General features: G+C 22.1%; 3 protein-coding genes across 3 annotated transcripts; 1 reads left to right on the top strand and 2 right to left on the bottom strand.

Moving 5' to 3' along the window:
- Positions 1–1,754: 1,754 nt before the first annotated feature.
- On the top strand, positions 1,755–3,247 carry SRAE_1000334100 (Glycoside hydrolase, family 1 and Glycoside hydrolase, catalytic domain and Glycoside hydrolase, superfamily domain-containing protein; the record flags this gene model as incomplete). Its single annotated transcript, XM_024650520.1, has 2 exons — positions 1,755–1,872; positions 1,917–3,247. The coding sequence occupies 2 exons, from the start codon at positions 1,755–1,757 to the stop codon at positions 3,245–3,247; spliced, it is 1,449 nt and encodes a 482-aa protein (XP_024504289.1).
- Positions 3,248–3,330: 83 nt separating this feature from the next.
- SRAE_1000334000 (Tyrosinase copper-binding domain and ShKT domain and Uncharacterised domain, di-copper centre-containing protein) lies at positions 3,331–5,494 on the bottom strand (the record flags this gene model as incomplete). The annotated part of the gene is made up of 2 exons (XM_024650519.1): positions 3,331–3,589; positions 3,627–5,494. The coding sequence occupies 2 exons, from the start codon at positions 5,492–5,494 to the stop codon at positions 3,331–3,333; spliced, it is 2,127 nt and encodes a 708-aa protein (XP_024504288.1).
- A 4,154-nt stretch (positions 5,495–9,648) lies between these two features.
- Positions 9,649–10,347, bottom strand: SRAE_1000333900 (O-methyltransferase, family 3-containing protein; the record flags this gene model as incomplete). The annotated part of the gene is made up of 1 exon (XM_024650517.1): positions 9,649–10,347. The coding sequence occupies one exon, from the start codon at positions 10,345–10,347 to the stop codon at positions 9,649–9,651; it is 699 nt and encodes a 232-aa protein (XP_024504287.1).
- Between the last annotated feature and the right edge of the window lie 3,795 nt (positions 10,348–14,142).

Below are 14,142 nucleotides of genomic sequence, written 5' to 3'. Positions count from 1 at the left end.
ATCGAGAGGTCCTCGGTTCGAGCCCGGGATGGAGCTTCCTGAGATTTTATTTTGTTTATTCTTGAAACTTTTTTCACGTTTATCTGCTTTATTCCACTTGTTTTTTATAATGTTTGACTATTTCATAACTTTGAATGTTATATTTTTAGAAGATAAATATGTTAATATTTAAATTTTTATTTTATCTATCGATGATATTTGTTACAATTTAATTTTTACTATGTTACCCTAAATTTTATTAATTTTAAATTAATAAAAAAGAAAATTCTGATGAATTTTTATTAGTTTAAATATTTAATTAAAATGATTCTATTTTGAATACAAGGTCAAAGATTATTCTTAATTTTTATTAATAGATGGATACAAATCTAATCATTTTTAAAACATATTTAGAAATTTTTTGTAAATTTTAGAGTTTATTTAATTAGATTTTTCATTTTATCAGAAAATTTTTTTGGTATAATTTTATTAATAAGATATCGGGAAATGTTTAATTTATTAACAATCAATTTTATTTTTTAATTTTATTGACATTCTTGATTACTCTGTATAATCATTATAATGAACATTAATTTTTTTAAATAGATAATCATATTTTTTTTGAAAATTATTTTTGCTAATTATATACATGTTTAATATTAGTTTAATTTTACAGCTAGTAACTATACTGTTTGTTGTAATTTATTTAATGATAAAATAAATTAAAGCATTAAAGTATATTCTTTTTACTTTTTAAAATTTTTGAAACAAAGAAAATTTAAAATATATTTTTATTTTCTAAAAAAATTTCATAAAAATGTTTGTATTGCTATTATAACTTCATGTACATAAGAATTAATTATTTAAAGTTATAATTACAATTTTTGTTAGCATTAATCCTTGGTTATATAAACAAAAATTTGTTTTTTTTTTCACGCTATATAAAAATTTTTTAATTCCGTTTATTTATCTTTTTGTTTAAAAATTTTGTTTAAAATATTAAAAATAAGTGTTATAAAATATTTTGAAGAAATAGAAAAAATTAACTTTTATTTTCTAATGTAAATATCTGATGATAATATAATAATCTTTATCAGTTTTGAAATCTAAATTTTTATTGCCAAAATAAAAAGATACCATTTTTTAATGAATCAAACATTATTGAAAATTATATGAAATATATTGCTTTTTTGTTCTTATTAACTTATCTATGAAATTTTATTAATATATTAAGAATTTGATAATATACTTAAAAAATTTTTAACAGATAAACTAATTATATATAAAAAAGTTTATTTTTTATAAATATTGTATTAACAAGATGACACTATTTAACAATATATTAAGATCATAATATTAGCATAAGTAATTTTACGATTAACTATGTTAAAGTTTAGTTAGCATTTCTGAACATAATGAATTATCTTTATGAGTTTTTACTTTGATCATTTAATTAATTCGTTTATATTTTTAGAATGAGACGAATTTTGATTAATTTTCTTTATAGTTTATGTTTAATAAGTTTACATATCTAAATAAATAACATTAAGATAGTAATAATTATTTAGTTATTTAATATAAAAAGCTATTTATCTCTTCTCTAATAAGATAATAAATACTTTTACTGAATAGTATAAATTTATTAAATAAAAGTAAAAATATTCATTAGAATAAATAGACTATAGTATAGAAATTTGATCATGCTAAATAAACAAATTTTGTTGTTAATTAATATTTATATTTTTTTTTTATATTTTACCTTAATTCAATCTAAAATGACTTGTAATAATATTCTTAAGATGACAGATAATTGTACAAAAAAATTTTCTAAAGATTTTTTATGGGGTGTAGCTACATCTTCTTATCAAATTGAAGGAGCTGCTTTTGAAGATGGTAATTTTTTTTTTTTATAATTTATTAATAATATATTTTTTTAGGGAAAGGTAAATCAATTTGGGATGATTTTGTTAGAATACCAGGAAAAATTAAGAATAATGACACTGGTGATATAGCTTGCGATTCTTATCATAAAATTGATGAAGATATCAATATACTTAAACAACTTGGTGTACACTTTTATCGTTTTTCACTTTCATGGCCAAGAATATTTCCTAAAGGAACTGGTGATGTTAATCAATTAGGAGTTGATTACTATAACAAATTAATTGACAAACTTCTTGAAAATAATATTCAACCAATGGTAACACTGTATCATTGGGATTTACCAAATTCTTTACATTATAAAGGAGGTTTTTTAAATGACAAGTTTCAAGAATGGTTTGTAGAATATGCCGAATTTTGTTTCAAAACATTTGGAGATCGAGTAAAAATGTGGATTACTTTTAATGAACCTTACTCTACAGTTTCTCTTGGTTATTCAAAAGGTATTGTTGAAATGGCACCAGGTGGTTTTGAAAATCATTCACATTGGTCATTATATCAATCAACGTATAATTTACTAATGGCTCATGCAAAAACAGTTGACATATATAGAAAAGAATATAAAGAAAAACAAAAAGGAGAAATTGGAATTACATTAGTTTGTTTTGGTATAATTCCAGGAAACAAAGATGAAACAGATATTATTGAAAATGTCTTTGACTCTACAATGGGTATCTTTTCTGAACCAATTTTTGGAAAAAATGGTGACTATCCTAATTTTGTTAAAACGGCACATGAAGAATTGAGAAAACAACGAAATGACAGTGATACTACATTGCGACAATTTTCTTCTGAAGAAAAGGCTTTGTTAAAAGGTTCTGCTGACTTTTTAGGTTTTAATTACTATACTCCATTAGTTGCTTTTAAAGGACAAGAAAAAGTTCCCGGTATTGTTGATCAATTTACAAAAGATTTTAACTTTACTTTAACTCTTGATCCTAGTTTACCATTAGCAGGAGATGGTTGGGTGCGTGATGTTCCACAATCATTTAAAGATTCATTATTAATTGTTAAGAAAAAATATGGAAATATAAAAATTTATATTACTGAAAATGGTTGTATGGATAAAGCAAGTGAAGGAAATACTGATTCAAGTAGACAAAAATATATTAAAGGACATATTGAAGCTTTACATAATGCCATTACTGAAGGAGTAAATGTTAAAGGGTACACTTTATGGAGTTTAATGGATAATTTTGAATGGCATGATGGATTTGATACAAGATTTGGTCTTTTTAATGTTGATTTTACTTCTCCTGATCGTAAAAGGACTCCAAAAGATTCTGCTATTTTATACAAAAATATAATTAAAAATAATGCAATTTAAAAAAAATTTTTTAAATTTATAAATTTTTATATTATTTTTTTTTATAAACAAATTTTAAGGAAAGTGTTGTTAAGAGATCGAGCTTATCTAAAACGAAGTCCTAGTTCCCAATTCATATCACGTCCCCAACTAACGAAACCACCAATAGGTTTAGTTCCACTACGACACATTGAACGTAATTCATATTGACTGTAGCATGATTGGCATGATGAACGGCAATTTTCTGTCATCCATGGATTTTTTTGACATTCACCTCTATTTGCCCATTCTTGACATTGTCTATGGTAGTCATTACAACTTCCATAGTAATAATCGTTTGGAACACAAAAACCACATGAAACTCTAAAAAATAAAAAATAATAAAAATTTTGTTACCTACCTGCAATTACAAGACATCCAGAAAGGATTTCTTGCACATTCACCCATTATACCCCAAATAGGGCAGCAAACATTTTCATTAAAGCATCCTACTGATTTACAAGTGCTTCTATCTTGTGGATTTCCATTAACTGAAGGTACGGGAGGTCTTGGAGTAGTAACAAATGTTCTTCCACCACCACTACATTTTGCAGCACGTGTAATATCACACTTATTACAACTTTTTCTACAATTTTCTGTCATCCATAATAAATTTTTTTGGCATTCACCAGATCTCGACCATAATCCACAATTCATATGTCTATCTGAACATTCAGCATTGATATCATAATTAAATTTACATTTATTACAAGAAGCTGCACACCAAGCATTCATGTATGGTGCATTTCTTTGACATTCTCCATTTCTAGCCCATGTACTACAACATTCATTTTCATTAAAGCAGTTAGTTACCCTAACAAATGGTGGTGGACGTGTTGGTAAAACTGCTGGTTTTGGTGTTGTTATTGGATTTGGTACACTAGATACACATTTTCCATTAATACATTGACTTTCATAACAAGCTCCATTTGATCCTTCTAATCCTCTACAATTTCCAGTTGGCTTAACCTTTGCTGTACATTTACCAATATTACCAGTAATTTTACAAAATAAAAATTCACTATTACAAGAAGGTTTTGATGGAGAACATGTTGGTCTAGGAGCATATTCATACATGTTATCAGTATATTTATTATTTAATCCATCAATATTTCTCCATGGTTCAAATGGTCTCATGAGACCAGAAGCAAAATGATTTGCTGAAGAACATTGTTGCATGTCTTGTGGATAAGATTGTTCTCTATCAAATCTATTTTGTTTATTTTGTCTCCACATTTCCCAGATATAATCAACAAATGAATGATGATTCCAAAATATTGGATCATTACCAGCTGTTGAAGTTTCATACATATCACCTCCAACAAATATATGTACATTTCCATGTGTATATTCTAAAGCATTCCATTGAATTTGTGCTGGACATCCTTGTTGTGGTGCTGTGAAAGATAATACTTGATCTACTTTTGTTTGCTGTAAAATATAATTTACTTCTGATTCTTTGAAGACACTACCTTGTGCACCAACTCTTCTTTTGATATTTGGGGCACCACTTGTTGTAGAAAAACCTTTGAAAGGTCCTGTAACAACATTACCTTGAGCATCTGTAGTACCAGCAAAAAGATCACTAAAAAGTATAGAATCTGCTGGTGTTGGAAGTTCACTTTCTAATGTTGAATCCCAATAAGGTAAAGCAACAGAAGGATCAATTTGTCTTAGAGCAATTTCATATCTTTTTAAAAATTCCCTATGCCATGGAAGGAATGCTGGTCCACTATGTGCACCACCACTTGAAGAAAATTGTGCATGTATTTGTGCAAAATTAGTGAAATCACCATTTGCTTTTAATCTTTGTACAGCTGTATGATAACGTTGTCTTTCTTCTGTTGTTAACATTCTTAATTCTTTTCTTAAAGCTTTATTTAATTTTTGGCCATTTGATAAAACACAATTATTATTACCAGGACTACCATTTCCACCTATAAAAGAACACAAACATCCAATATCCATACACTGAGCTGCTGTTCTAGCAATAGGTGCAATCTCAGCTGCAATCATTGGAGCTGGTTGTCCAGGAATAGCTGGTGGTAATGCAATACTCGGAGTTAGTTGAGGACTTTTTCTTGAACCCTCATCCCATTTTTGAATTTGCGCACATACAATTTTCAAGGCTTGAGTTGGTGCTTTAGAACAATCTAATGATGTTGATTGTAATGTAAAAAAAGTGAAAATTATATAAAAAATAAAAACAATACTTTTAAAAATAATCATAATTAATAAAATGACAACACTTTTAATTTTAACACAATCACCATACAATCAAGGTCTTATATATAAACCATAATTAATTAAATATTTAACCCTTCCACGTAAATGATTTTAAGTAATGTAATGTTTGTCAAATGTGTTTTTATATCTTCATTAAATAAATATATACTCTTTATTTAATGAATAATAATATTTTGGTTTTAAAACATTTTAATTTTTTAAATTAACGTAATTTTTTTAGAAAAATTTAGGTAACTTAATTGTTTTAGAAATTATTATTAAATAATTTTTATTATATCAAAAAGCATGATGATTCATTATTGCTAAATAAATTTTTTTTTTTGCAACTTAATAACATTAATTTGCTTTATATAATCAAGTTTCATTGTTTAATAAAATAGTATAACTAATGTGTATAAAATAAATACTTTTTTGTACACAAAAAAAAAAAATTCATTTTAGTCTTAAATAATTATTTTTTGTCTTAGAAAAAAAAATCTATTTAAATTTATAATTAATTTTAGAAAGGGATAAAAGAAATTTTACCAAATAAATAAAAAAATTTTTTTTTTATTAAAAATAATTTTTATTATTATTATAAACTTTTTGTATTATATTTTAACCACTGTATGGATATATTTTTATTCTCAAGTTGTTTTCTAAAAAGATTATAGATATTTGCCTTTAAATTCTTGCAAGAGTCAAATTATTAAGAAAATTCTTAAGTCCCTTTCTTTAAAAACTGGTAGATTAACAAAATTTTTATCAATAACTATTCTTTCAATGATAAAAAGTTAAAATAAAGCAGAACAAAAATTGATTGATTTATAATTTAAAAAAAGAATAAATATAAGTTTTTTATTTCATTGTGTAAATGTTTCTGGTTTCATACGATAACTCAAAACAAAAATTATGAACCCGACGTGATTTGAACACGCAGCCTTCCGATCTGGAGTCGGACGCGCTACCGTTGCGCCACGGATTCATGCTCCTGGGTTTTTATATATCGTCCAAGAATATATGCAAAAAATATTAATGAAGTTCTGATAGTAAAAAAATTAAAAATACATTTTTTTATTCTGTTTGAAAAATGAATATCAATTTAAAAAAATTACAAAATATAGTTTCTATGTGATATAAGAAAGAAAACTGAATAATATAAAACTTTATTTTGTGTTAAAGATTAATTGAAATACTAATTTATATATATACAAAATAATTGAAATTTTATTTAATTATATTAAGTTGAATCTAAAATAACACAACGTTCATCGAATTAACTATAATTTAAAAAAAATTTAAATTTCTAGCAAATATAATATAAAAATAATAAATAATTTTGTTACTATGAGTTTATATTGTAAAAATGAAGTCTGAAGACAAAATTATTATTTGATAAGAATATTATAAATAAAAAATCAAAAAGAATCTTGACGAGAGTGGGATTCGAACCCACGCATCCGAAGATATCAGTGCCTTAAACTGACGCCTTAGACCGCTCGGCCATCTCGCCATGAACTTCAACCAACTTTACATTCCTTCAACATTTTTTTAATATTATTTTTTTTACAATTTAAATAAAAATTTCAAATAATGATAAGATACAACAAAATATTCACAATTTAATATATTTCATGCAGAAAATTTTACCTAAATTTCTTTTTAGTATTTTGTTGTATATATAATATTAATTAAGAAAAATATAAATACATATCGAAAACAAATTGAATTAAAATATTTTAATTAAAAAATATCAAAGATTATTTTTATTTATCATAATATTTCTTAATATATTTAGAAAAATAAATTTTAAAGAAAAAAAAAAGGACTTACGCCACTAACGGTTCCCAGGAGGTCTCCCATCCAAGTACTAAGATAGCTCGCAGCTGATTCACTTCGGAGATCGGACGGGATCCGGTGCATTCAGCAGGATATGAGCGTAAGACATCATTATCTATTTCTATGTAATTTATTAAATTAACATTTTATTCTTTACATTAATATGTATAGGTTAGCATATTTACATACATACATTATTAATATAATCTGTTATCAATATAAATGTTTAAATATTATTCTTTAAAAAAAAATTAAAAAATTATTTTAAAAATAACTTTAAATTGTATAATGTTATAAAATAAATAAAAGTTTTAATTATTTAATGTTTATTATTAAAAAAAATATACTATTACTTATAAAATTGATAAAAATTGAAGTTTGGTGTTTCAAGGATAATGAAAAATTCAAAAAAGGTAAAAAGAAACTCTCTGGCGGGGAATCGAACCCCGGTCTCGCACGTGACAGGCGCGGATACTCACCACTATACTACCAGAGATGCTCCATAACGCTTCTGAATCCATGAAGATCCCAAATACAAAGACGTTCATTTTATTATTAAAAAAAACATTTATAAGGATAATTTTTGATGAAAAAACTGATTTTTATATTTATTTTTAAAAATAAATGCATCTTCAATTCGAAAACATCTTTTAAACATTTTTTAAAAAATAAAATGTAATTTTTAATCATTATTCATTAATTTTGTTAATTATTTTTATAAAAATATATAATATAATGGCAAAAAAAAAGTAGAAGATGCGTTTATCGGGAATCGAACCCGAATCGGCCGCTTGGAAGGCGGCCATGCTGACCATTACACCATAAACGCTTATTTTTATCATAATCCTCATTTTATTCCCCACTTCAAAACATTATCCTTTTTAATGAGTTTCTTCAACTTTGGATTTATTATAAGTAAAAAAAAATGATTGAAAAACTTATCACTAGTTAAAATACATCTGTTTTTTTTATTAATTAATATTTATAAAACATTTTTAATATTTTAAATATCTTAGATTTATATCTATTTTTATAAAAATAAAATAATTTTATATAAAATTTTATAATTATACATTTTTATACAATTAAAATGATATTAAAAGTTAAAAAGAAGCATACTATTTAACAAAAATAAAAATATTAGAAGCCTGTATTACAAGACTTCAGTCCAAAATTTTGAAAACTAAAGAATTATCTTTAGAATCAATTAATTACCTCAAACTGGGTTTTTTAAACCGAATATATTCTTATCAATTTGACAGATATATATTTTTTCTCACTCGTTTAATTTTTACATGTCATTAATTTATCATTAAAACTATTTAATATGTTTGTATGTGTTGATATTAAACATTAAAAAGATAAGATTATATCTTTATACATTAATAAAAAATATATTATCAAATTACATTAGTATAAGGTAATTTTTTTTTAAACATATTTCTTAATTAAAAAATTAAATATAAATTAATTATCCTAATTTAATATCTGATTCAAATTAAACTTTTAGAAGTTATTTCAAACTTCATTCCAAAAATTATGAAAACTGAAAAATAATTTTCAGTATCAAATAAATACCTCAAACTGGGTTTTTAAACCGTCTCATTTATGTCATATTGAATTTTTATCACTCCCAATTTATTCAATCATTTCCCTCGTGTCTAATTTGTTTTTATTTCAAAAAATAAATTATTTTTTAATACATTTTAATATTCAAAATATTAAAAATAGCATTCTAATTTTTACTTTTATATCTCTTTAATTCTTCGTGTTAGTAAGTCTTTAGAAAATAAGTGTTTATTCTAGAAATAACATATTTGTACTTCTAAATTTTCTAACTCTGTTTTTATTTTTGAAATAAGTCAAAAGGCGTATCGTATCGACTTCATGGGACAATCAAAAGCTTTTTATTTTACCTATTAATAATATATTAATATATGTTACGATAAATTTGTACTCTTGAAGTTAAAAATTTTTTTTAATTGCTTCTTTTTTTTTTATTAATTTTTGATTTTATAACAATTTAAGTATTACATTAGTAACAACTTTAGATTTTTATTGATCTATTAGATAATATTATTTGTTTTGTTAAATTTGTCTTATTCTACTGTTGATAAAAATTATTTAATTAAACAATTAAAATAAATATTATAAATATTTATTAGTAATATTGTAAATAAGTAAAACTTATTATAAAAAAAATTAATAAGTACATATAAATTGTTTTTCAAATTTTTCAAACATTTATAATAATAAACTTTTTTAGTTTAATGCTTATGGGATTTATAAATGTTTTTGTTTATGAAAAACAATATAATTTAATGTTTAAAAACAACATGAGTACCATCACCAACATTAAGAAGCATATTATCACATCTATCATCTTCTGAAATGATAGCATTAAGTTTTCTAACTGCAATTTGTCCTTCATTACTACATTCTGGATCAGCAACACCACCACCCATAAGAGCATTATCAATTAAAATAACTCCACCAGGACGAAGGAGTTTCATTACTCTATCATAATAATTAGGATAACTTGTCTTGTCTGCATCAATAAAAGCAAAATCCCATTTTCCCGATTCTCCATTAGATATTAATTTATCTAAAGATTCTAATGCCTGACCTGCAATAAGAGAAATTTTTTTGTAAATATTTTCTTCTTTTTCAATTAAAGGTTTTCCAATTGAATTAAATGGTTCATGATTAATATCAAATGTATAAACTATTCCATCATCTGGAAGAGCTGAAGACCATGCAACAGCAGAAGCTCCAGTAAATGTACCAATATCAAGACATTTTTTAGCCTTAATAAAACGTATAAAATTTTTTCCCATTTGAAGAACCTCTGGTGCTCCTAACATTCTTCCCATAGAATGATTTTTTAAAGTATTTTCCATAAGATTTTTTTCTAATTGACTTTGTTTAACAGTAACATCAGTACAATATTTTGCAACAGGACTAGCTTTAGAGTAATAACTTTTAGCTACAGAATCACTTATTTCATCTTTAGACATCTTTATTTTATTATAAATCTATAAAAAATAATATAATATAATAATATAAAAGTTTTTATATTTAAAATATTATCACAAAAAATATATATTTTAAGGTTATTATTTCAAAATACAATGATATTTCCAAGCAAACTACCATCACTTTATACGATTTCTATTAAAAGATCAGGTATCACTTTTTATCAACACTAATATAATCTTTTAAAAGAAGATAGTATAAAATTTTTTTATTTGACTACTTTTTATTTTGTTAATATTAAAATAATTAAAGAATTTTAAATGATAAATAATAAAAAATGTTGTAGATGTTTAGTTTCTAGCCTCTGTAATGTACTATAAAAATTTTTTTAAAATAATTTTGAAATAAATTAAAGTTTAGTTAAAATAATTATTAATACATTTTGATTATAATAATTTTATTTACCAATTTTATTTAAATACCAGATTAAAAATACATTTTATTTATCTTTTTATTTATTTGTTAAAATGTTAAATATGCATAAATAATTGAAATAAAAGCAATTATGAATATAAAAAAAGAAATGTTATTAAAACTTAAAATTGTTAGAAAAATGATCTTCAAAAACTAGAAACTTTTTTTAATTTATATTCATTAAGTCATCGGATGTAACCTTTAATTATATTTATGCAAATGATAAACAACTTATAATAATTAATTTAACTTTTTTTTAATATCTATTTATGATACTATAAAATAAATCGAAAACTTTTTATTTTATAAACAGTTTATGAAATTAATAAAATTTTTTTTTTATTATCAATATTAAATAACTGTAATATTTCATTTGTTCTTTATATTTATTTTTAATATTCATTTACTTTTTGTTTTATACATTAAACAATATATTTTCTTTTATTTTTGTTAACAAAAAAAAAATTTATTTTATCTTTAAAATGCATTACTTTTAAAAATCTAATAAAAAAACTGTAGACATATTTGATAATTATAATACAATTGTTATATTGATATATATTTTCAATTAATATAATATTATGGCATTTAGTATATTAAAAACTAAAACTACAAAATGGTTTTTTTTTTTATAAAAATATATTATTTTAATATTCTTAATGGCAATATTATCAATCTCAGATTTCAATCATAGTTATATCATTTCTTTTTGTTAAACAAATAAATAATTTATTTTTGCTAAATTTATTTATAAACAAATTATAAACAATGTTAATCTGATTTTTAATTTTTAATGCCTAAAAAAGGTTGTTGTAATTTAAAATATTTTGTTTAAAGCTATTTTATACTATTTTAGACAAAGATTTTTCATTTATATATTTTATGGTTCATTGATAAAATAAACTATAGTTTTTTTTTAATAATATTTATATAATTTTCTTTTCAATCATGACTAGATAATACTCATTAAATTTGAATTAAATTTATACCATGGTAAAAAAAAAAGTTGATAATTACAATAAAAGACAAAAATGCTAACAAAATAACAATATTTATAATAATCAAATTTGATAACTATACAAATTTCAGAAAAAAAAAGTCAATTCTATTAAAAGTCATCTTTTCTCAATACTATTTATAAGTCAATTTTTTTTTGAATCTATTTTAGGAAAAGTACATCTAAAAATCAATAATATAACAATGTGTTTTTGTTAATTTCGACTTCCATTGTACTATAATTTAATAGACTTTTTCATCCGCTTCTTATATAAAAATAGAAAAGTTATGTTGGTATTATTATGTTAAGATATAAATTCAATGATCTAAAATAATTTTTTGATTTAATTTTCATCACTTAACTATTTAATTTAGTAGGTACAAAATTATCATTTGAATTGAATAGTAAAATTGTTTTGATTAAATGTTATGATTCTTAGAATTTTAAAGAATATTTTGATATATAATTAAATGATAAATATGATATATATGTTATATATTGTTAATAAGAAATTATTTGATAAAAAAAATATATTTTTTAAAGTTTGATCAAGGTATTTTATCATAATATATTAATGTAAATAAAAAATGTAATTGATAAAATATCATCTCAAAATGATTATTAAAAAGTTCATCTTAATTATAAAATAAACTAGTTAACAGGTTTTGAGAAAAAAAGATAAATAAATCAAAGTACAAAACTATTGATAAAATTTTTATATTTAAAAAAAAAAATAAGTTCAAGAAAAATATATTCAAAGAATAATTTTGTAAGTGTATTATCATTTTTGAATTTGTAAGAAATATGAGATATGAATTGTATGATATTAATGTATCTTTTTTTAAATTAAGCTAATTACATCATATATATATGGGATAACTAAAATGCCATATATGAGTTAATTTCCTTTTTATAAGAAAAAAGATTTAAGAAAAAAAGAACGCCTCCTGACTTTTGATGGTTATATAGATATAATTTTTAACCATATTTAACACATTTTATCACTCACTTTATCTTTATGAATATATAGATTGTAATATTATTTTTTTTTTGTTTATATCTAGAAATTTTTAAACATCATACAATTGTTATAGGAGAAAAATTTTTCTCTCGTTCCTTTCATTTAATATCCTTTTTGACAACATCTCTTTTGTAGGATATTTTAACTTTTAAAAGTTAATGTCTTTATCCTTTTTAAGTTATATCTTTAAAATAAGATTTAATAAAAAGGGAAAGTTAAATTACTAACATTTTATCTCCCTCAATTTTTGTTGATAATATTATAATTAAAAGATATTTTAAAATATATTATTATTATTATGAAAGAAGTTAAAAAAAAAAAGTTTATATCTTTATATATTTATTAAAAATAAAAAATGTTATTAGTACTTAAATCAAATTTTATTAAAGGGCCCCTAACTTTTGAAATTCTAAGGACATAGAAGAAAATATATATCAAATAAAAATTAATAAAAGATTTTTCCCCTCCAGAGGAGTGACTTTATTTTTAAAAATTTTCCTCATTAATATTTGATTTCATTTTTATTAAAATACTTTTAATGCCCCTGTCTCATGCTGTTTTGGATGGTAAAAAGTTTTTATTCAATTTTAATGAAATTCTAAGAGGGAGAACCATCTTCATTCTTCATATACATTATGTATATTATATATTTTTCCTTTTCTTCATTATCATCATCTTCATTTTCTGGTGGCAGATGACTTTTTTTTTTTTTTTAAATATTTAATAAATAATATGTTATTAATATAACTGTTATTTTATGACTCATTTTTTTAATCACCAATATTTATAAATATTAAAAATATTTTTTTTCTATATACTTTTTAAACCATCAAAATATATAAATTAATTGAAAAAGCCAAATAAGGAGAATATAATATATCTATAAAGAAGTGTCAAAATAAAATAATAATAGAAAAAAAAAGTTTTGTTTACCAAAAAGTAACTTGGAGAAAATGTTTATTTTCTATGTAAACATTTTTTAGATTAAAATAAAAAATATTATTGTTGGGGATATTTTTGATTAATAGTATCTTTTTTTTATTACATTAAAATATCTATTTCTGTAATATAAAAAAAAATTATAACATCCTTATTATTTTGGGAATAAAAATTATAAAGATAGTATTCATTATTATCAAAAATCAAAAAAAAAAAAACTCATTAGTAATATTTATAATATATATTCTTTTTCTTTTTTTATCATTATAATTTTTAGTAGCTCAAAAATATTTGAAAGTTTAAATGAATACTTTTTTGATTGTAATAAAGAAAATAATAATAAAAGCACCATTTCTGTTTTTTTTTTATTTGTTACTATTTTTATAATAATACTGGGAAAAAAAA

Source organism: Strongyloides ratti (genome assembly GCF_001040885.1).
Source record: "Strongyloides ratti genome assembly S_ratti_ED321, chromosome : 1".
NCBI lineage: Eukaryota > Metazoa > Nematoda > Chromadorea > Rhabditida > Strongyloididae > Strongyloides > Strongyloides ratti.
Note: the sequence above shows the minus strand (reverse complement) of the source record. Positions and strands in the feature narration are given on the sequence as shown.